The sequence below is a fragment of the Symphalangus syndactylus genome, chromosome 15, assembly GCF_028878055.3.
Source record: "Symphalangus syndactylus isolate Jambi chromosome 15, NHGRI_mSymSyn1-v2.1_pri, whole genome shotgun sequence".
NCBI classification, from domain to species: domain Eukaryota; kingdom Metazoa; phylum Chordata; class Mammalia; order Primates; family Hylobatidae; genus Symphalangus; species Symphalangus syndactylus.
The window spans coordinates 102,755,846-102,779,499 of NC_072437.2; the positions used below are offsets into that span (position 1 = coordinate 102,755,846).

Genomic DNA, 23,654 nt, shown 5'->3' on the forward strand with positions numbered 1-23,654 from the left:
CCCTGAAAAGATGTGTTTCATTGTGGAACTAAGTATTCCTTAAAAGGTAGTAAGACCTAAGGATTCACTAACAGCTTTAAAATCCTGTTTATATTCTAGAAGTTTTTTCCTATCAACTATAAAATAGAAACAGCTCAGCTTCGTAGGAATAATAAGGGGAGATCAGCTTCAAGAAATGATTGGTGCAGTATTAGAAAACGTGGTAGGTTGAGTTCTAGCTATCATAAAAAAGTAACTCCTGATCTGAAAGCAAGAATTGTTCCTTTCAGAAGACCTTTGACTGGCACAATGGCTCACACCTGTAATCCCAACACTTTGGGAGGCCTAGGTGAGAGGATTGTTTGAGGCCAGGAGTTCAAGACCATAATGGGAAATACAGCAAGATCCCTCTCTACCAAAAGAGAAAAAAAGGGAAGCCTGTTAAATTCCAAAATACCCAAGAGCAGGATCTTGTAATAGCTGCTCATGGCAGAATATTTGTACATAACATGTAATGAGGTTGACAGAGGCTGAGGATAAGACAAATTATTTCTGGAAGGCAACTTCTAGAAAGTAACCAAATAAAGATGATTTATTGAAGGACCTCTGGAGGGATCTACGCCTCAACTACATTATATCTATCCTGCATCCTAAAATTTTCTCATCTTAAATTGGTTCAATGTATTTTGGGATAGGCTGAGTAAGCAAGCACAATGTAAAACCTATCTGACAACAGAAAGGAAGCCTGGAAAGCCACCAAATTCTTCTGTGTATCAGTAATTAGAGGCCCAAGAGAACCACACAGTTCTCACAGCTCAATATCTTTTGGCATAAATACAGAATTAAAAGCATTGCATAACATGCATACAATATTAAAATTTGATGATCTAATATTTCTTTCCAACACCTGCTAATCCTTCTGAATATCTACTACTTATTTACTTGAAAGCAATATGAAAGAATGTGATCTTAAGAGTATTCTTATTATTTAAGAATTATACTCTGCCTACTCTTTTAAGGACTTTTCGAAGACTTATAGTACATCTCAGAATAAAAATTTTTCCTTGCCTTTGCTTATTAAAACTAATATTATTGGCAAGGACTAGCCTCTTTTTTATTCCCTTCTCAGAATGCTGGGAGACTCCTTAGAGAGGAAGACATTTAACTACCTTCGGAAGCCACTTTGTCTCCCATGATCCTTTCTAGGACACCTCGTGGGAGTTTCTCAAAAGCCGCATTGGTGGGAGCAAAGAGTGTGAAGTGACCGTCTCTTCCAAGGGCCTCCAATATGTCTGATGTGATGGCAGCTGCCTGAAACACAAATGTGCTTTTCAGAGACTTTCACATTGTAAATCCAAAAGAAAATTACAACACAGTTAGCCTAGGCTGATATGAAGGAGCTGATTCCTACACTATAGAGGTTTGTTGTTGTTAGATCTTCAAGATATTACTTTTTGACACAACCATGTCCTTTCCAACTTTCTTCAAATTGTGTTTGCAAGAATGAGAATTCTGCCCATGTTTGTGGGACTGTAGCAATATCCAGCAGTATGTATAATAACAGATGAACACGTTCTAAATGTGCTAAATACACGCCAGTCACATGACTAAACCATTACTCTATCATGTCCACAGAAATATTATTATTTCATATGAGATAGTTTCTCCTGTGTAAAATGAAAATAGTAGTCCTTTCAAAAAATATGTTTGTTACATTTTTGCCAGATTTAATAGCATTTTTTTTGTTTTTAGATTTTGACAAAAGAGGAGTGATTTCAGTGACTCAAGACAATCTGCTCTTGGACTTACTCTAAAAGATGAAAGGTCATCTTCTGCTTCAATGAAGTCTTGAATTGAGGTACCAATTTGTGTAAGCACACGGTCAATGACATGGACAACACCATTTGTTGCAATCTGGTTCCCATGGATGATTCGAGCACAATTAACAGTGACAACCTATAATTATTTGGAAAAATCAAAGTGCTGAAACCAGAGGTATCCATTGACCACTGAGACTGCAAGCCCATATTGCCAGTTTTTCATTTATACTAGTAAATGTAACATACAGGAAACTACATTCTAAATGTAAACGCTGTGGATGAAGATTTACATGTTGTTATATCTGAAAAAGAAGCTGTAAGAGAAAAGGGAACCAGCTGAGAAGCCAAGTCTAGTCATATTTAACGTATCTAACAACATAAGGCAAAGGTGTTTTTTTCGTTTAAATTATTGCTTTTCTCCCTCTCTTTTATGCAAATAGTCATAAACTTCTTAATGTGGGTCAATGAATTATGTAAAGAAGTCTAATCAGTCCTAAAATTTAAGTTTTGAGAGGGAGAAACAAATAATTATTGTATAGATGTAATTAGTTATATTACAAGAACTTCCTAAATATTGTTTCATCATTGACCTCTTTTGTCCCTGATAATTTGGCTGGCTGTGGAAAAAGTCCTATGACCCCGTTGGCAGTTTCCCACAAAATCTGATCCAAACACACAAGTACTTCAGTTAATGCAGTAGCTAGAGGGGGAGTAAAAGAACACTCATTCTTTGATTATTCTTTTTGCTACTACAATAAATTATTTCAAACACATCAGCTACTAAAATTTCCTTTTTTAGAATATCTGTCTACTGTCAATGAACTGTTCATGTAACTTGTCCTTTACAATCACTCTTTAGTAGAAATTAATAACCAGATTGGAAATTTACATGCCCTAGATTTGGGGGTAAAGTCATAATATAGCACTTACCTTATTCTCACTAATATTTTATTATTTTTGTGAGCATTATATAAAAAGTATAGGCAAAATTAAAGAAGGTATTTTTCATAAGTGTACTTTTTACTGATAAAACTTACCCCATTAGGATAATGGTTAATGAAAAGCCCCAGATTGTTATACATTGAAGGAATAATCATGCCATTTTTTAAGTCCTTGGTCAACATTCTCTTATTAATCATGTGACTATGTAAAGCATTCAGTAATTCAACATTCACGTTGCTCTCCAAACCTCTACGGATGTCCTAGGAAAAATTGCAATGATAGAAATTCAATTTATTGTGGAAGATTAGTAAAAGTCTTATGATCACCCTATTTCTAGTCTCTTGCTATTTTCTCATTGCATTATCAGATGGTCATACAAAATTGACATAAATAACTTAAAATTATATTATTCTAACTGGTTAAGGAATTTTGTAAGTTCAGATACTTAGTTAAGGATCCTGAATGTGATACAGTACTTAGACAGAACACAATTTTTAAAGTGAATATGTTGAAGAAGAGACAATCTTGATATAAATAATAAAATGATAAGAAAGGGAGATATGAAATTATCACATATTTAAAATATTTTAAATGGCAAACAAAACAAAACAAAAATGACATTATATTTGTATGCAACACTTAAGTTTTAACAAGGGTTTCGTGTTTATTCCATAACAAATTCAAGAATTCAACCATCCTGTACCTTTTTATCTATCCAACACCATGTATTATATTATGCTTTACTCAATGCTATGGGAAATATAATGATAAGTAAAGCAAAAAGTCACAACCGTTTATCATATAGCAGTAGGTAAAAGGTAAAAGTAGACAGAGTAAGATATAGGACAGAGGGGAAAAATGCTTTCAGAGCTCAAATAAGAAAGAACAGCTATTCAGAAGTAGGTTGGAGATAGACCATGAGATTTAAATGAATAGGAATGTGTGGTGGTCTTCTAAGTCCAGTGCTGACACAGGGTGAATGCCAAGAGAGCAAAAGTTGTCCAGTTTGGTTAATACATACTTTCATGTTTCTCAGATAATACTAAGAAATTAGAAGGGTATGTGGGACAATAACATGGATGACTTTAATGCCCTAAGAAGGAGTGAAATAAACTGGCAATGAGGAACCACTGAAGATTTTGTGGCATTGGGATGTAATGATTAGAACCAGGCTTCAGGAAGGTTGAATGGTAATGTACAGCAGAAATTAGAATATTAGGGGGATCACTTTAGATGAAACATGAGATAAGGCTAACAGCAGTTTTTAAGAATTGGAGAAAGGGGAGGTAAGGATGGCTTACAAATTTCAAGTCTGAACATTGAGACTGGTACTGCCAATTGTGGGGAAAAGACACCAAAAAAACAATTATTTATGGGGGGAAAGAAAATTGAATATGTTTTAGATAACTTTTGTTTAAAGATGCAGATGGTATATCCGAGGATGAATACTAAGATAAACAGTAGAAATATTCTACTGAGGTTCCAAGAAGAAACAAGTCCAAACAGCAAGCGTAGGTTTAATGTTTGTATGCACTAAAGTGATAGTTGAAACCATGATAAGTGCATTAAAGAGCAGAGTCAAGTTGCTGGAAGAAATTCTTATAAGTTCCATTCTTTTTTTTATTTTTATTTTTTATTATTATACTTTAAGTTTTAGGGTACATGTGCACAACGTGCAGGTTTGTTACATATGTATCCATGTGCCATGTTGGTTTGCTGCACCCATTAACTCGTCATTTAGCATTAGGTATATCTCCTAATGCTATCCCTCCCCCCTCCCCCAACCCCACAACAGTCCCCGGAGTGTGATGTTCCCCTTCCTGTGTCCATGTGTTCTCATTGCTCAATTCTTTAAGCAAGGAAGAAGATGAGTCAGCAAAACGAACTGGAGAGGTGGTTAGAGATGCGGTGAAAGACAACCAGAGGAGCGATTTCTATAATCAAGCAATTAACCACACAGCTAATGTAGCAAGATAATGCCTACATTTTATTATGTATATTTGACTCTAGTAATAATTATCAATTCATCTCTATATCTAGTAGAAAGTAGGAATGTATTTTTATATCAGTTTTATAGATTCGGAAATTGAGTAATAATTTAAGGCATTGTAAATTAGACGGTGCACAAAAGTCTGAAAATCAAATGTATTTTCACATTTCATTTAACTATCCACATACATGTATACAAATTTGACAACCTGAACATCCATATATATACATATAATTAAACATATGTAATAAAATATTGCTGTATAATACAGCTTATGATAATTTTAAATTTCAGTAGGCTTCTTAACTTACCTTTCTGTTAGACATGTTATCTGAAATTACATACATATCCTCACAAACAAACAGGAAAGAGGAAAGGAGCAAAATAGAATAGTAAGTGCCCTTTTAGCTGATTCTTGATTCCCCTTCTTAAAAAATTAACGTATAAGTCTCCTGGAGAGTTATTCTATTTGTGGATGTATTAAGATATTTTACTTCCCTCAATAAACCATCCCTTTAGGTATTCTCATATATGTACAATAGAAAGATATAAGATTTCTACTAATATCCAAGTTAATACATCAGTTAAAATAAAATAACAATAACAGCAAACAATAAATATATTGATAAAAATAATGAATTACAGAATCCAAGTTGTCCCAAGCCTCATTACTCGGTGCAAAGTAAGTGAAGGATCCCTTTCCCTCGATCTCCTCCCTCAGTTTTGAGGCGTCAGAATAGTGCTGCGTTGTGGTGGCTCCCACGATGCCCAGAGTGCCATAAACATGGTCAATGGGCAAAACTGAAATAATCAAGAAATGAATCAGTACTGGGGATAATATTCTCAGGATATTATTCATAATCATTTAAACTTTATGCTATGTTTCCCAAGACATTTAATAATTTTAGCAATACAATTATATGAATAATCATATTTATATAAAAGTTATCTTTTGAGTGCTAAATAATAAAATGCTACTGAAAAACAATATTTTACATATCCTCTGTGTTGAGGAAAAAAAATTTAAACACTCATCCTGGTTGAACATTTAACCTATTTAGATCTCAATCCTGCTATGTCAATAATAATTCAGTTATAATTCAATATTGTCTGTTATTTAAATCTATCATTTTTATAGATTTGGGTCCCTAAAAATATGTAGGCCTGCTTGTTTTCATTATAATTTCTGGGAGCAAATAATTTAAAATATTTAATCCTTCCAGATTATTTCTCCCGAACGTCAGAAGATTCACTCGTGAATGTCAGCCTGAAGGGATTTATCTAGTAATGTGCCGTCAACTTATTTTTTCTGACTCTATTTATTTGAAAATTAGTATAATTTGATTAATAGCATAGAATCAGTGGTTATTAAAATTTGTGAATAGCCTTAGATTTGGTGACACAACTATTAAGTATAAAACCAGGATTTTAAAAGACCCTAAAAAGATGGAGAAATTGAGTCAAAATGAACAAGGTTAAATTTAACAAGGTTTCATGTAATTCCTATGCCTAAATTGAGAAAAACAAATCCTAGAGACCTGACTTAATAGTGTATGTAAAAAAACTGTAATCAACTTTAATTGATTCCAAATTCAATATAAGCTAATGATGTAACATGGTTACCAATGACATTATCCAAAGTACAAGGTGTCCCCAAATCAGGTACTTATCTTGGCATTGTCTTAAATGCTCAGACCCACATGGATGGACTTTAAATATCAGTCTAGGTTTATATTCAGAAAAAAGATTACTGGACTAGAGACTTTCTGTGGGTTGGTGTTATAATGGGGAGGGCTTCAAAGTCTATGTCATATTAGAAGAATTGGGGATGGTTAGCCAGAGAACAGAAGACTTTAATCAAGAAGAGAAGGTAGCTGGAGGAAAGGCGTGGTGATTGGCATGAAATATCTGAATGGCTGCCATGTCAAAGAGGAAATAGATGAGCTATTTTTTTTCCTCTAGTTGGCAGAGGTAGAGGAAACCAAATTTCAGTATAAAGAATATTATAAAATCAGAGCTGTTCAACTAGAGAAGATGAAGTTTTGCCAAGTAGTTAAGCTCCATGTTCCTAGATAAGTTCAAAGAACAGGATTTTGTAAAGAGTTTTGTTCCTGAAGGGAAGCTGAACTAATTTAAATTTATGACTAAGTTTCTGTTGTATTGCCCAGCATCCAGTGCATGAGAAATGTGCTCTTATATTTTATCACTGATAAATTCATGATTAACACAAAAATAGGAGGGATATATCTTGGATTTAGGATGGTGCTGAATACACACATACACAGTTGGCTTCTCCACAAGCCACCTCAACCCTTTCTTTGTGTATAATTCCTTATTTAATTCAAGAAATTGAGATTTTACCTGCTGGGCAGCCTTTCATTCCTTCCATTCTCATATAACCAGGGCAACATTCATATAACACAGTCCTGTACATTGGAAGAAAATTAATATTAAAATGAGAAACTAAATAGGATACATTTTGACATAAATTTGACAAAATATTTTACTTATTGACTAGATTTGTTGAGATTCTAAAAATCAGGTTTTTTTTTCCCCCTGATTTTTTTTTTTTCTTTTTTGAGACGGAGTCTCGCTCTGTCGCCCAGGCTGGAGTGCAGTGGCGCAATCTTGGCTCACTGCAAGCTCCGCCTCCCGGGTTCCCGCCATTCTCCTGCTTCAGCCTCTCCGAGTAGCTGGGACTACAGGCGCCCGCCACCACGCCCGGCTAATTTTTTGTATTTTTAGTAGAGACGGGGTTTCACCGTGGTCTCGATCTCCTGACCTCGCGATCCGCCCGCCTCGGCCTCCCAAAGTGCTGGGATTACAAGCGTGAGCCACCGCGCCCGGCTAATTTTTTGTATTTTTAGTAGAGACGGGGTTTCACCGTGGTCTCAATTTCCTGACCTCATGATCTGCCCGCCTGGGCCTCCCAAAGTGTTGGGATTACAGGCGTGAGCCACCGCGCCCGGCCGATTTTTTCTATATTTGTATGAGTTTGTTTTCTCACTACAGTCTCATGTTACTACAGAAAAGTTCCATAATGTTGATCAAGAAGAATGACATCTGGGTTCCAGTTCTACTACTTGGTTGACATGTGAACCTTGAGCAAGTCATTTAATCAACAGGAGTCCCTGTTTCCCCAAGCATTTAACATGAATATAGTAGCTATAATATTTACTCACAGAGTAATTGTGAATCTCAAATGAAATAATGCTTTTGACATCATTTTGTAAACTAACAATGGCTAGAAATGTGCTTTAATATAATTGGGAACATAAGAAAACACATTGACCCATTGGAGTCCATAACATGCTATCTCATTGCTAGATAAAATAATGCTATATTTGGTTTGAATTGTTGGTAGAATTATTAATTGTATTATATATAAACTTTAAAATATTTTATTTTTGTAAAATTTGATAAAAATAATCTAAGTTTATTTTAATATTAGAGTTTAGTATTCAAGAAAATGGCATCCTGTTTAAAGTTAACAAAATGTGTTAAGTTCTATAGGCAATAAGGTAACAGACCAGAAAATTCAAGATATCACGATATACAAAAAATAAGTTTATCTAATTTACTATATTTTGAGAGAAAATAGTAATTTAAAATGATATATATAATTGCTTACAAAATAAAAACTGATTATATTAATATATAATTATATTATTAATATTATAATATAATCCTAATTTTTGTTTTTTTCACATTTCATAGAATATTTTCTGGATTTCATCATCTAACATACATAGCCTATTTTAACTCAAATTTTACATAGTTACTTATGTTTCCTTTCAATAGAAATATAAAGGTACATGTATCAAACAAACAATTAGAAATAGGGGGATTATAACAAGCAAAAAATAAATGCACATCATTTTGTAATTTTTAATTGATGTATATCATGTCAAACAGATTATGACAGTTATAGATTAATTATTTTGTAATTCACTAATTAAACATAAATCAGCTAATTCAGATGCTATTTCTTTTCTGGCTTTTTATCTAGTTGTCTTAATTATATTAAAGAAGTATGAATGAATAAAATAATTTAGACATGAAAGAGATTGCCAAGTATAAGAATAAAATCTTTTTTTAGTATGATAAAAATGATAAAAGCAAACTATCAAGAAGCAAAAATTTTAATGATGTAAGAGATGATTTTATAGAGTCGAATAAAAGTAAATAAATGTTTTCAAATTGAACCCTGTTACACTAAGTAATTATCTAGGATTTGTAGTCCTGTTTATAACCTTGGATCCTCATTCTCTATTTGTTAATAAAAAATTCCTGGCATGAAATATTGGCTTAAGAATAATAGATAGCTAAAAATACAGACAAAATTAAATGGGAAATACACACTTCAAGTTATTCTCTAATTTTAATATAGTTTGAAGAATAGTTGGTATTGGAAACATATACAAGGTATATAGGAGTCTTATGCAAATCATAATAGAGCCTCTAAATAATTTTATTTACATGAGCTCTTGTGAATAAATCTAATTACTGGATGTCAAAAGATTAATAATTGCTTATATATTAGCTTTAGCATATGTTGTAAACAATTTAAAAAATGAGATACAAATGTGCTTAGTCCATAGATTGATAATACTTACTTGAAGTAAAATAGTGACTAGAAAAGGAAATTTAACAAAAAATTATTATTAGCAAATGCTAATATAACAAAGGTCAGTCGTAATGTAGAGAATTAATGCAGTAGATGAGATAAAATTCCAACAGTTCATTGTAATATCAGCGGATAATTGAACAATGTGGTTATCTCTGAGCAGAGATTTTGAAAAAGAAAAAAAAAAAGCAGTTTTTTTCAGAAGAACATTTATGCTACCCAAAACTCAATGTTCCCATATGGTCAGTAGGGCAAAACAAGAGTAAAAAAATATTGCTGTACATAGCTCTAAACATGAGAAATTTATTTTTGTTTTCAGAATAGTATCTAACATTTCATGAGATGCCAGCTAAAAATATCATGTACATTCTCTAGAGGAAATTTCCAGAATACTATATCATTAGACCAATATATATTTTGGACAATATCTTGACCCTAGTAAGCTTCACGTTTTTCATTAGGCCTGCTCAGTTTACTTTTCTCAAATCCCCAGAGCAACTGTTCAGCTGAAAGGCAAACATTTCTGTCATCTGATCATAAAGTCCTGATGATATCTCTGGAAATTTCAGCAGAAGCAAGCAGATGGCAGACCAGTCAGTCTTCCTGTCAATAGTATTGATTTCTTTGGTTATTTGAAATTAGCATTTACATTTATTTCAGTGCCCAGGTGTAACTATGTTTTTGAAAATGAAGCCACTTTAGAAAAAAAAAACTAATACAATTGAACAAAGGAGACACTGTTACATTTCTGGTTAAAAAAAAAAAAAAAGAAAGGCAGGCTTCAAAGTAGTGATTTTTTTTTTAGTGGAAAGCAAGAAAGAATTTTGGCATAGCCTCTGTACAAGCCTTGACATCTCTCATATATTTAGATGATTAAAGTAAATTGGTGGCATTCTTCTGTCTTCTAGGAAGGATTTAATAAGCATTCTCCCTAACATTTCAGGGTGAAGGTCCTTTCTTATCTAGTTAGTGTGCATTTCAAACATGCTTCATGGTATCCAAGAATATAAATAACAAAGAGGAAAACTCAGAGCCTTAGAGTCCCTACTGGGGCCTAGCTTGTAGCATGGCAGAGATCATTGTTAGCAACTGATTGCATTATAATTGTGTGAATGACTCACAAGTCTAGCAGAAGTCTGCACGGTAATAGGAATAATGTTCAGGTCAAAAGATAACATCAGGTTGAAACTCTATTAAGCCAATGAGCAGGGGATGGTCAGCAAAGTCCTCTGGTGCTCTAGACTTGTTTACCAAGTGGAGATGCAACCCAGTTAAGCTTGAATGCCTTGTATACATGGTTCTTACTTAGAAAATAAAGACAATCTTGTGCATTTCAAATAGGCATCTGGTCACAACTTCCTTTCCTGTCTACATCTATGCATTTGTTTAAAAGAGTTTAATTTTAAGAACAATTGATATTATGCATTATGGTTACTTAGTAATTTCACGTTTATCAATTCATTTTATCTTCTCAGAAACTCTATAATATAGCTATTAAATCCATGTTTTACAGGTAAGTCTACAAGAGGTTAAGTGATTCCATATTTAGTATTTTTTTTTTTTTTTTCTGAGACGGAGTCTCACTCTGTTGCCCATTCGGGAGTAGAGTGGTGCTATCTCGGCTCACTGCAACCTCCACCTCCTAGGTTCAAGCGATTCTCCTGCCTTAGTCTCCCAAATAGGTGCCTACCACCACATCCGGCTAATTTTTGTATTTTTTATACCAGAGACGGGCTTCACCATGTTGGCCAGGCTGGTCTCGAACTTCTGGCCTCAAGTGATCCACCTGCCTCGGCCCCCCAAAGTGCTGGGATTACAGGTGTGAGCCACCGCTCCTGGCCCATGTTTAGTATTTATACCAATATTGTTAACTTAAAAATAAGTTTCTGATCAATTCTTCCACCCGAACTTAGGGTAACTGAATTTTAACGCTGACGTATTAAGCAAGTTCTTCCTGGGGTCTTTTGATTCTAAGGCATCCTTCACTGAGGGTGGACTTCAAATTAATAGGAAGCAGGAAGGAGCCACTTGCACTGTTTTCTTGACTGCGGATGGCACCTAAACCTTTCTGATTGCATTACTTGCCCTATTTATGACTGGTCTCCCTCATTGTAAAATAAAGATTTTGGATCACAGGAGTGGTTCTTGACCTTAACAAGTCCAGAGTGTTTATTACTTTTTTCCACCAATATTTATTGGTAAAATAAACTAGAAGGCATGTCTATTAAGTAATAAATAATACTTTCAAATTCTAAACTAATCAGTGAAACATATGTTAAAACAATCATCCTTTGGGCTATTGAGATATTAACTATAATGATGAGCTTCCATTATCACCTTGTGGACCTCTGGGGATGGAGCATCTTGAACTGAGAATCACTGGATTAAATAAAGAGATAAAACTCAAGTATTTTTTAACTTTAAACTTTGATGAAAACTCTGAGGTAAACTGGAATACTTTAGACAATTTCCAAATGACTAGAGGCAAACATTAACTTTTTGCCTCAGAAACTCTGATATTTTAAATCAGTTTGTTCTTCTGGCCCACTTTTTTATAAAATGAGGAAACTAAGTCACAGAGGTTAAGTGACTTGCCTAAGATAAAAGAGGGCCAAACCAGGAGTAGAAACAACATCATTTACTCACACGGATTCTATACCCAATCCTGAGCCATGTGATCTGCTTCCTTCTGGCCTCCACGTCACATGTATTCAGGAGGAAATCTGAGTTCTAATAGTAATATTGGAGATGCAGGGAGAACTTCTTTATTCAAGTATGTATTCCTTTGTTTTCTTTAAATAACTCCCACAATTTTGGTCAGTATTTTCAAGAAGAATGGTGTGTACACCCAGGGGAAGGCATATACATCATGATGTTGTTTTTGGAACTGACATGTTATGAAAAAAAAAAAGAGAGACTCACGTTTTCTGTCCACAGATGGACTTTTTATACCAGTTCCTACAAGTGCTGAAGTATTTCTTCTTGGTGCCCAAAATCTGTTGAAGGGCACAGACATTTGGGCTGGAGGATAGAGGGAAAGGAAAAAAGTTAATGTCCTAATAATGACTAGTTTTTCATGTCTAAAGATCAGATGATAGAAGAAAATGTTGAGATGTGGATTTGATATTCAAAGACAAGATTCTAGCCTTGCACAAATCTAATTATTGAGACAATCCTACTGAATTGTTGAAAAACCGAAAGTCTATAGGAGGTGGTGGGGGTGGGGGAGAGAAAAATTATGCATTTCTGAAAGTAAAATACAAGCGTTTCAAAAAGTTAAACAAATAGGAATATTCAAACAGTATTAACATAATTTTATTTCTATGTGCCCTATTACTTTTAATAGTAGATAATCTACTGACGCTTTTTAGACCAAACGTGTTCATTTGGAGGATGGCCATAACTTTAGCGCTCTCTGGAACAATGAGAGGTCAGAGAACAAAAGAGACAAGATTTATTATGTACACAGACACTACACTCTGTAATTTTCTAGGTAAGTAATCACAGAAGTAAATGAGTGCTCAAATTAACTTTGAAATAATATGGTTGCACAAAGGAGAATTTATCTTTTTGAATGGAAGTAACAGATTAGAACGTCCTCTGTCACAATTTTAAGGTTCCCCTTTCCCTCTTAAAGGGATAGAGGTCTTATTTCACTGTAAGTCAAAGAAGCTTGTGAACATTATGAAAATCCCTGTGAGGCATAGGAAGAAGTGCCAAGATCCACTTAAAAAATTATAAATGGTTGGATAAGTTACAAAATTATGTGTAATTTTAAAAATGCTTAGTTGTAATTGCATTAGTTCTATAAAATATAAATTACCTTTGCAAATTTTACAGAATTCAGAGTTTAAAAGTAATTTAAATGCTTCAAAGAATTCAGAGAACTAGTTAAATTACCCAGTATTTAACCTTCATATGTAATTTAAATAAAATTTTGTCTAACATCATGTGAGATATTTCAAAGCTGTTTACATACATATGATAGTTCCTAACAATAGATTTTTTAATTTTGAAAACTCAATTTCAGATTTTTGGAAGAAAATAAAAACATAAATAAATGGAATCATAAAAGAATGCTCAGCTAAATTGTGTTAATTAGATTAGAATTATATATAACATTTCAGAAAAAAGCAGTTATATTCAAGTTATTTAGAGAGTAATTAAGTGTTAAAGCTTAAAAGTGCATAGATAAATCACAGAATACTCACATTTTCCTTTTTTTCCTATTGCTTTATAATAATTAGAAAAAAAAACCCTGAGGCATATATGAGAAACTTTATGCATACTTGAACATATAACAAGCTAAGGAAAAAGAAAAACGGTTTATAAAACCAAACCACTCACTTACCCTTGTTCCCGACCCCTGATACGACTATGGGCCAAGATCTTGTCATAATGATTGTTGGCATTTACAGGGTTAACAACAAGCAGCAATAGTAGAGAAAACACGGGTAAGAAGGGAATCATCTTGAGTCTCTGTGTTGCAGTTAGTCCCGAAGAGAAGTGGCAGTGGACTTTGCAGAACTCAGAATTTATATACATGTCAGAGTTGTGGGAGGGAACACTGCATCAACCTGAGAATCTGAACTCTTTCCAAGAAACATCAGCAACTTCAAATTGCCAGCTAAGATTTGTTTTGGTTAGTTATATTTAAGGAACAAATTGAGCTACTTTTCCTTTTCATTATAAAAAAGGTACTTATTTTTAATCATATGAACAATTGACTCACTGCGTGTTTATGTCTCAGTTTTATTCCTTTGTATCTTAGAGGGTTTTTAAGAAAAATTCTTTTGTTGAGTTTTAAGAGATATTCTGCAATCCTTTTCAGAGTGGAATGTATAATGTCTGTGTGCTCAAGACTATTGTTAGATCTTATTGCAGTTCACATCAGAACTGAAAGATTATCATTATTATTGTTTTTACCAGAAAACAAAGGTAGATGCAAGTCTGACAGTCACAAGGGGGTAAAGACTGTTGATTAAAAACAAACTCTGGATAGATTTAAAACTTGTGTAAGATATGAAATAAGAATTCTAACTTGCTGAAGAATCACGCAGGGGAGTCCACATTTTCCTTGCTATCGTACAAAAAGGAGAGCTACCTCTCATTTCCTTTCTTTTTCAAATATCAAGGAACATATAGAGTTAACATAAATCTACTCTGACAAATTTCTCTAAGGTTTGAAATGAAGCAGAAAGGAAAAGCATTTGTGCTTTATTGTTTTTCATGACACACTTTGTGTGATGTTGAACACGTCTATGCAGAACATCTACTGATAACCACTGGTGAAAAGCAGCCAATATTGGAAGCAAGTGTTACAAATCTAAAGATAACTAGAATAATTAAATACATATTAGGAAACAGGGAAATTGCCAAAATGATTCTTCAGATTTTATCAAGAGTAACTAAACCCTTTCAATGTTACACTATGCAATCTCTAGTCATAGGAATGTGCATTCTTACTACTCCACACATATGTCAAATGTTCAGAAAACTTTGGGTAAAGGAAACCTGAATGTCAGAGGGAAACAATGAGCTGAAATGGTAACCACAGTCAGCTTCCTTGAATAAACAAGCTGCACACCATCCTAAAGTATAATTCCAATCCATTTTGCTACAAGGTGCTCCCTCTGTAATGTCATATCCATGTTCTTTTCCCACTGGTGAAATAGAGAAATTTTGTCAGAATTCTCCTTGTTGTTCTATTGGAAGGGCCTTTAGGGGAACTGGATTGAACCAGAGAGGATTCTGAGCATCCTGAGTTATGCTTAAACTTGCTATGGGATATTAAAATGTTCTACAACTTGCTGCTTAGTTTATTAAGAAAGCACACAGTGAAACAACAAACGCTGAAATATGATTGAGAGGCCATTTCAATATGAAAATCTTGGGATTAAGGTATAGAAAATGAAGGGGCAATTCAAAAGAAGAGCTGGAGAGGAGGAGATAGCATAAAAGTTAAATTATATCCTGACCCTGGTCCTTTGTGGAAAGAAGAGTATTAGTCTATCATTTACATTTCTCTGAATGGAATCATTCTGACTTTATGAAGTCATCTTTTGCTTTATATTATAGCTTTCTATTACTCTTATGTTATGCAAATGGCAGGTAGTCAGTAACTGCTTATTGATTAGGATGGATAAACTATAATATTATCAAATTAACTATTACGACGTTCCTGGTTAAATGGATATATAAAAGTCTTCAACTCTAGACCAGTTAGACATTATAATATAGATTACACTGCCACTAATGCCACACTTTTCATCTTTAGACTGATGTAACTACTTACAGACCTTTCTGTAATGAAGCTGATATCTGATCAAATCCAATAGGGTTTGACTGGAGGTGAAGGATGAGGTACTCAGAGAAAGAGATATAGACTTGCATAATAAGTATCAAGGGTAAAAAAATATATGTATTTAAACACAGTCCAGAATGATAACTGATAGACCTGATTGTGAATATAAGGAGTGAAGGAAGAATCAAAATTTCCTGCCGCATTGCCTGCTTTCTTAACATTGCCTGGAATGAATTAAAATTTTATTGATTATTTTCAAGAACAATTTTAACCTAGTTGTTCCTTGCAACCAGTTTTATGTACTAGTATTAATGGCTTCCATTCATGGTGGCTCTTGCAGTTGTCTAAATAGACAAATAATTACATGAGATGAGTAGTGAAGATGGAAATGCAGTCATATTTCAAAAGATTACTTCTCCCTTCTGACAAGTGAGATAAATTTATGCTTTTTTGTGGAAAGCAAGATATATGCTCATACAATTAAAAGAGAGATCTTAAATCTTTTTTTCACACTTCAAATAATAGAGACTGTAAGTCTATCCATCCTGAGCATCACTTCTGGAACTTGTGTAAGTCCCATGAAAATCAACAAATAGCAGCCCTCAGTATTTAAAGTTAGGATTAGTAATGACATCACGAAAGATCTTGAAAATGCGATCCAGGTGTGCATACAAACTACCTGCAAATTTAGAGGTCGGGGGATATCCCAAGAGAAGGAAAAAATTAGGGTAAACATAAAAAGATTATAGCACTGGAACTTAAAAAGCTAAGGCCAGGCCAGAAGTGTGATATTATATACCTAATAGTGGGAGGAAGTCTCAGCAAGTTTTCGGTAAGATGAGGGAAGGAAACAGTTGTAAGAAAGATAATGGAAGAAAGAGCAGTCCAAGTTTTAGAGAAGATATTGAGAATCTTGCAAGGAACATAATTCTTCCCTTTCCGAGCACTTATCAAGGGTCAAATTTTCTCTCTCTCTTCCCTGCCCCCCACCGTCTCTCTTCACACAGGACCCTTATTCTTCTGCATCAGAAAAGGACACTGACCCTGGGGTTGTCCATGTAATTTTCCTAGGAGTTGGGAGGAAAATTGAAATGATGATAATTAAGTCTGACTTTCAGGGTTGCAAAATTTGACCCAGAAATATAAGTCATTCATGAAAACTAAATGGTTTACTATGTAACTGAAGAAAAATAATGTGACTGAAAGACAGGATCATTTGTTTCTAGCTGTTGGGATGCTAATTTATTGTCAGTTTGCAAATTATCTAGTGGATCTTTGTAACAAGACTTGTAGCCTCTGGAGACTATGAAGCCATTGTAATATCGTGCTTACTGTCGCCAGCATGTAACTAACCTTAAACTTGCCCTATACTGTCCAAGATTGGACATAGACTATGGATTCAACAAACATGGATACTCAAGCCAAGTGCAGATTTTTTAAAAGCCAAAATTTCCTTGGTTTTGCATGATCCAGAGTAGCTATTTGTGCCAAATTATTCCTAAGCCCCTGCTTTTTAACATATAGTTTACAGGATCGTGAAAACGTTTCTTGAGTATCACTTTGCTTTCTTTCTGGCCTATTTGCAAACTACATGTAGTTTGCAACTTACTTGTAAAACATAATAAGGTCTTGAAGTTAGTGCCCCACTTTCCTAGGGGTAGCACTTCCGTGTCCAACTATCTTGTCTAGTGAGGTTCCCAGTCTTCCTGGACAGCTAGGTTGACAGCCCTATAAACTGAAGTTCTGGCAAAGACCCAGTGATCTTTGTTTGTTTTGAGCTAGCGAAAATGTTTTCTTAAAACGACCAGGTTAGGCTGAACTAAGCCTACAGTAGCAGGAATTCAAATTAAACAAAAGTTAGATTTCATGATTTTTTTCCCTTTTTAAAATATGCATACAGCCCAAATAAAATTGAACATCAATGAACAACTTGAAGAGGCCAAAGAAGAAATATATAGGCTCAGATATTTGTGGCTGGACACATTGTATAGTCTAAAATAACTGTAGGCACTCTCACGCCATCCTTTTGACATAATACTTCAATGGATTTCCTCTGTATATTCCATAAATCTTCACGTTCTGGCCAACATTTCTAAAATAATGAAATCATATTCAGAGAAAGATGATCAACTGCAGTACAAAGTAGACAATGAAGTGATGTTTCTTTAATGTTAACTCATTTAGCAGCAAGACAAAAGGCTTTCTGAAATAAATGCGAGTCGTATGCCATCTTCCCTGTATAACTTTAAGCTGTCACGTCATTTAAAAGCCTATCAAGTGTCAGGTCCACTCTCATATTAAATAGTCAATCCTTGTAATGATTTGATCTTAATTGAACTGGGTACTTCTGCAATTTTAAAACTGGGTGCTTATTAACAGTATCTTTATTAGCTGTATTTACTTGTATTTCTCTGGAGACATCTAGTGGAGAAAGTATAGTATACAATGTTTCTAGAAGCACCGATACCATCTATTATATTTTGATTAAATTAATAATCAATATAAAACATATAAAAATCTTAGGCATTTTACCTGTGTTTCAAAATGCCAATCAACTGAAGATTAATGATGCTCTCTTACATAAAATATTCTACAGCTGATACATATTGGCCACAATAAGCGATGCCAAATCTGGATAAAAGTTGAAAAATCTAGCCCCGTTTTTTCATGTATGTGGCCGAGACATGAATAGCTTCATTTTTTAAAATCTGGGTTTCTGAGGTTTTTTCTACACTGACATAAAAGAGTGACATGTGGTTAGAAATTATGACTGAATTTTTCTACTTCAATCAAATGATTGGAAATAATCACTTCTGCAGTCTGATTTCATTCTTTGGTTCCCTCTCACATTTATATATCCCTTACTTCTGACCCCCTGATACTGTTGACATTATGCTTTGCATCTTTTCTCTCATTTGGTTCTGGATGATTTTGTTTGAGACGTAATTAAGACCCTACTCATCATCTGTCTCCTGCCCACAAATAGCTTTTAATATTCTTCCAGATTAGACTGTAAGATGAAGGGATGGATAATTGCTGCAATTAAAAGAACTCTGTAGCCATCTATCTTTCATAGTGCTAAAATTTCAGCATCCCATCTGGAGCATTTGGTCTGCTGAAAGAATGGTCTAAATTATGGTAACTCCATAATTTGTAATCAACCATTTATCACTTTCCTTGGATCCTTTCCCTCTGAAATAGAAGTACTCTCAGGTCCCATGCTTAGACCTGCGTTTCTCCACTCATATATCCTCTCTGCTGATTTGTCTATGTCCAACACTGTCCTCAAAATCCCTTTGTCTATTTCCAGTGTTTGTAGTACATGGTCTATATATGCTTCCTCTCTACATCTGAAAAGCTTTTCAGATTTCTTCCTAGGAAAAGTGCCAACCAAAGTTGAGTTATTCCTCATTTTTCAATCATAATCTTCCAGCTATTCTCAGATACATTGAATATATTTTGATCGAAAATAACTTTTGTTGCTCCACTTCACTAGATAATGATATTATGTGATGAATTTCCTATTGCAGAAATCGAATATTGTTACAAAATTTCTTCTTCTTGTTATCCCCATATTTCTTCTTCTTGTTCTCTCCATATATCATGAGGGTTTCTGCTTTCCTCTCTAAGAGGCATGCATCTGATGAAGGTTTTTGTTCACTTCTATTGTTCTATATGCAAAACAATCTTGGGATACTCTGTTAGTGCTGTGGGGAAATATGGAAAAGACCTGCTCTTCTTTTTATGCTAACAAATGTGCAACACTCTTTATATCTTTATTATTATTCCCAAGGACACATACTTGTAGAGAAAGTGGAATTAGATAAGTTAAAGTGGAATTATATGAGTTACAGGATTTCAGGCCATGTAGGACCTGAACAGGGGTTTGGGTGTCATAGCTTCCCAGTACATATATATACTGTATAGCCAAGACAATCCTAAGAAAAAGAACAAAGCTGGAAGCATTATGCTCCCTGACTTCAAACTATATTACAAGTAATCAAAACAGCATGGTACTTGTACCAAAATGGACATGTAGACAAATGGAACAGAACAGAGGCCTCAGAAATAACAGCACACATCTACATCCATCTGATCTTTGGCAAACCTGACAAAAACAAGCAATGGGGAAAGGATTCCCTATTTAATAAATGGTGTTGGGAAAACTGGCTAGCCATATGCAGAAAACAGAAACTGGACGCTTCCTTACACCTTATACAAAAATTAACTCAAGGTGGATTAAAAATTTAAATGTAAGACCTAAAACCATAAAAACCATGGAAGAAAACCTAGGCAATACCATTCAGACAGGCATGGGCAAAGACTTCATGACTAAAACACCAAAAGCAATGGCAACAAAAGCCAAAATTGACAAATAGGATCTAATTAAACTAAAGAGCTTCTGCACAGCAAAAGAAACTACCATCAGAGTGAACAGGCAACCTACAGAATGGGAGAAAATTTTTGCCATCTATCCGTCTGACAAAGGGCTAATATCTAGAATCTACAAGGAACTTAAACAAATTCACAAGAAAAAACAACCCCATCAAAAAGGGGGTGAAGGATATGAACAGACACTTTTCCAAAGAAGACATTTATGCAGCCAACAAACATATGAAAAAAACTCATCATCACTGGTCATTAGAGAAATGCAAATCAAAACCACAGTAAGATACCATCTCACACCAGCTGGAATGGTGATTGTTAAAAAGTCAGGGAACAACAGGTCCTGGAGAGGGTGTGGAGACATAGGAACGCTTTTACACTGTCGGTGGGAGTGTAAATTAGTTCAACCAGTGTGGAAGACAGTGTGGCAATTCCTCAAGGATCTAGAACTAGAAATAGCATTTGACCCAGCCATCCCATTACTGGGTATATACCCAAAGGATTATAAATCATTCTACTATAAAGGCACATGCACACGTATGTTTACTGCGGCACTATTCACAATAGCAAAGATTTGGAACCAACCCAAATGCCCATCAATGTTAGACTGAATAAGGAAATGTGGCACAAATACACACCATGGAATACTATCCAGCCATGAAAAGAAAGAGTTCATCTCTTTTGCAGGGACATGGATGAAGCTGGAAACCATCATTCTCAGCAAACTTACACAGGAACAGAAAACCAAACACCACATATTCTCATTCATAAGTGGGAGTTGAACGATAAGAACATATGGGCACAGGGAGGGTAATATCACACACCGGGGCCTGTCGGGAGGTAGGGGGCAAGGGGAGGGATAGCATTAGGAAAAATACCTAATATAGATGATGGGTCGATGGGTGCAGCAAACCACCATGGCACGTGTATACCTATGTAACAAACCTGCACGTTCTGCGCATTTATCCGAGAACTTAAACTGTAATAAGAAAAAGAAAAAAAAAATTGTGTCCATTGGGAAATGGTGTTCAAACTCCAAGACTCCTGGTAGACCAGAAATGCTTACAGAGTCCTCTAACCTGTGGTTAAACTAGATAATGTATGTGAAAGTACTTTGAAATATGCCAACTGCTACACATCAAATAGTTACCTTATTTGTATTTTATTTTTAGAAAATCATCAGAAAATCACCCTGCTGATGGTGTTCCATCTTTCTGTATTTCTGGATTACATTTCCCTTTGGGATTTTGAGTTCAGTTAAACACAGGGTAAAATATCTATCCACCAAGGCAGGACATGCTTTGAGCTCTTACAGAAGAAAGGACTTTTAGTAATAAAGAAAATTTAGAAAATACTTTAGAAAATAATTTAGAAAAACCGGATGATTTTAGCATTTAGTAATATGAAGTATCGTATTGCAGATTTAAATGTCTGACCTCTAGTGGTTGCAACTTCTTTTTGCAATTGTGAACTCAAAATATTGTGATTGATAGTGTTTAATTGTCATTTAAACTATTTAAGAAAAGGGATAAGTAATATTTATAAACACCGCTTACCATTTGTGTGCTTTCCATTCCTTCTAGTACATCCAGATTTCTTGGTATCATTTTGCTCAGCTTGAAGAATTTCCTTTTGCATTTCTTATAAAGAGAGTTTCTAATGACACATTTTCTCAGCTTTTACTTATTTTTGTTTCATCTAATTTTTAGAAGAATATTTTCTATTCACAGAAAATTCTAGGTTGACTTTTTCTTGTTGGCAGTTATTATAAGTTTTTTTCTCTTATTTTCTGGCTTGCAATGTTTCTGATAAAAGTTGACTCTCATCATTTTCCTCTGAATACAATGTATCTTTATTCCTATGGATTTTTTTCGATCTCTGGTTTGGGCAGTTTGTCTGTGGTGTGCTGAGATATGGATCTCTTCATATTTATCTTGATTGGGACTTGTGGAGATTCTTGGAACTATTATATAAACTGATGTCATGAAAATTACAAATATATTTCCCTGGCTTCAAACCTTTGGGCTTTTGTACTCTGTAATTTCTTAGAGAAAAATAATAGTGATACTACAATGGCATTTACAGGCTTTTCAAGGCCCTGACAGGGTGTGTACCAGTCAAGGAATTTACAGAGATGTGACTTTTTCTTGTGAAATAGGTGTTCATGTAAAAGTGGCTGGAGGTTATTTTTTAAGTTTCAGTTGACTTAAAAGCAGAGCCAGTTGTGAAAGCAATTTGAAGGACTAAACTAAGAGTAGACTTTCAATCTGAATATCAACCACACTCAAAAAGACATAGGGACCCAGTTTACCTTGTTTTGATCTAAATCGCCATGGGGAAAAAAAGGAAAGGAACTCCGTTCCCTGGTCTTACAAAAACCAAACTAGAGCACTCACTTTAAGTCTGAGTGCTGGGAAAATTAACGATGACACCAAGTGAACTAATTTAATCTGTCCATGTCCATGCCCTGATGTGGAACTCAAAAAGGCCATTGAAAATCAGAAAAATCAAACAGCCTAGAGAAAATTTGATATGAAAAGATGGAGTAAATAATTATGTAGGAATTATCACTAATAAATTCTGTTGTATACATGTCAGTGGCTCTTCTAACATCTTTAATAACTACTGATAAGTAAAAGAAAAAGTCAACCTAGAATTTTTCATGAATAGAAAAGATTCTTCTAAAAATCAGATGAACCAAAAATAAATAAAAACTGAGAGAATGCAGCATTAGTGACTAAAGGAAATTCTTCAGACTCAGCAAAATGATAATAGGAAATCTGGACTTACTAGTAAGAGTGGAAAGCACAGAAATGGTAAATAGTATGTTTTTTTGTTTTTCATTTTGTTTGTTTTTTGAGATGGGGTCTTGCTCTGTCACCCAGGCTGGAGTGCAGTGGTGCAATCTTGGCTCACTGCAACCTCTGCCTCCTGTGTTCAAGTGATTCCCCTGCCTCAGCCTCCTGAGTAGCTGGGACTGTAGGCAAGCGTCACCACACCCGGCTAATTTTTTTGTATTTTAGTGGAGATGGGGTTTCACCATGTTGGCCAGGATGGTCTTGATCTCCTGACCTCGTGATCTGCCCACCTCAGCCTCCCAACATGCTGGGATTATAGGCATGAGGCACCGTGCCTGGCCTCTCCTGTGAGTTCTTTTCAAAATCCTTCCATTTTAAATTCTGGAACAACTATTTATTTACTTATTTCATGTAAAAACTATTAGTTTTAAATAATCACTTTGAAAATAATTTAGAACAGTTTTCCATACCTGAAACCTTGGTTCTCTCCTGAGAAAACCACCTCTCCGTGTAGCCCTGACTTGTGGTTGTGGTTTATTGTCCAGATTCCATGTATCTGGAGAGCAGGAAGGTGGAAGCTGAATCTTTTTATACTTTCAATATGCCTTTCCCAAAGTGCTGGGATTACAGGTGAGAGCCACCATGCCCAGTTAATAGTAGGTGTTTATAAAATACTGCTTATTCCTTTTCTTAAACAGTTTAAAAGACAATTAAACCACTATTAATCACAATATTTAGAATTTATGACATGTAAAATTATAGCTATCACAGATGATGTAGTATTAATGGATGTTTACTATTGTTTAAA

General features: G+C 34.6%; 1 protein-coding gene across 11 annotated transcripts in view; it reads right to left on the reverse strand.

The window, feature by feature from the left end:
• Window positions 1-13,869, reverse strand: part of POSTN (periostin) — a 35,942-nt gene extending 22,073 nt beyond the window's left edge. For all 11 annotated transcript variants that reach the window (XM_063618930.1, XM_055244994.2, XM_055244993.2 and 8 more), the window contains exons 1-7: window positions 13,710-13,869; window positions 12,281-12,379; window positions 7,093-7,157; window positions 5,375-5,532; window positions 2,837-3,001; window positions 1,789-1,935; window positions 1,149-1,290 (exon numbers count right to left, since the gene is read on the reverse strand). In XM_063618930.1, coding sequence (XP_063475000.1) covers window positions 1,149-1,290; window positions 1,789-1,935; window positions 2,837-3,001; window positions 5,375-5,532; window positions 7,093-7,157; window positions 12,281-12,379; window positions 13,710-13,828 — 895 coding nt within the window. In that variant the 5' untranslated portion in view covers window positions 13,829-13,869. The remainder of the gene's footprint in view (window positions 1-1,148; window positions 1,291-1,788; window positions 1,936-2,836; window positions 3,002-5,374; window positions 5,533-7,092; window positions 7,158-12,280; window positions 12,380-13,709) is intronic.
• Between the last annotated feature and the right edge of the window lie 9,785 nt (window positions 13,870-23,654).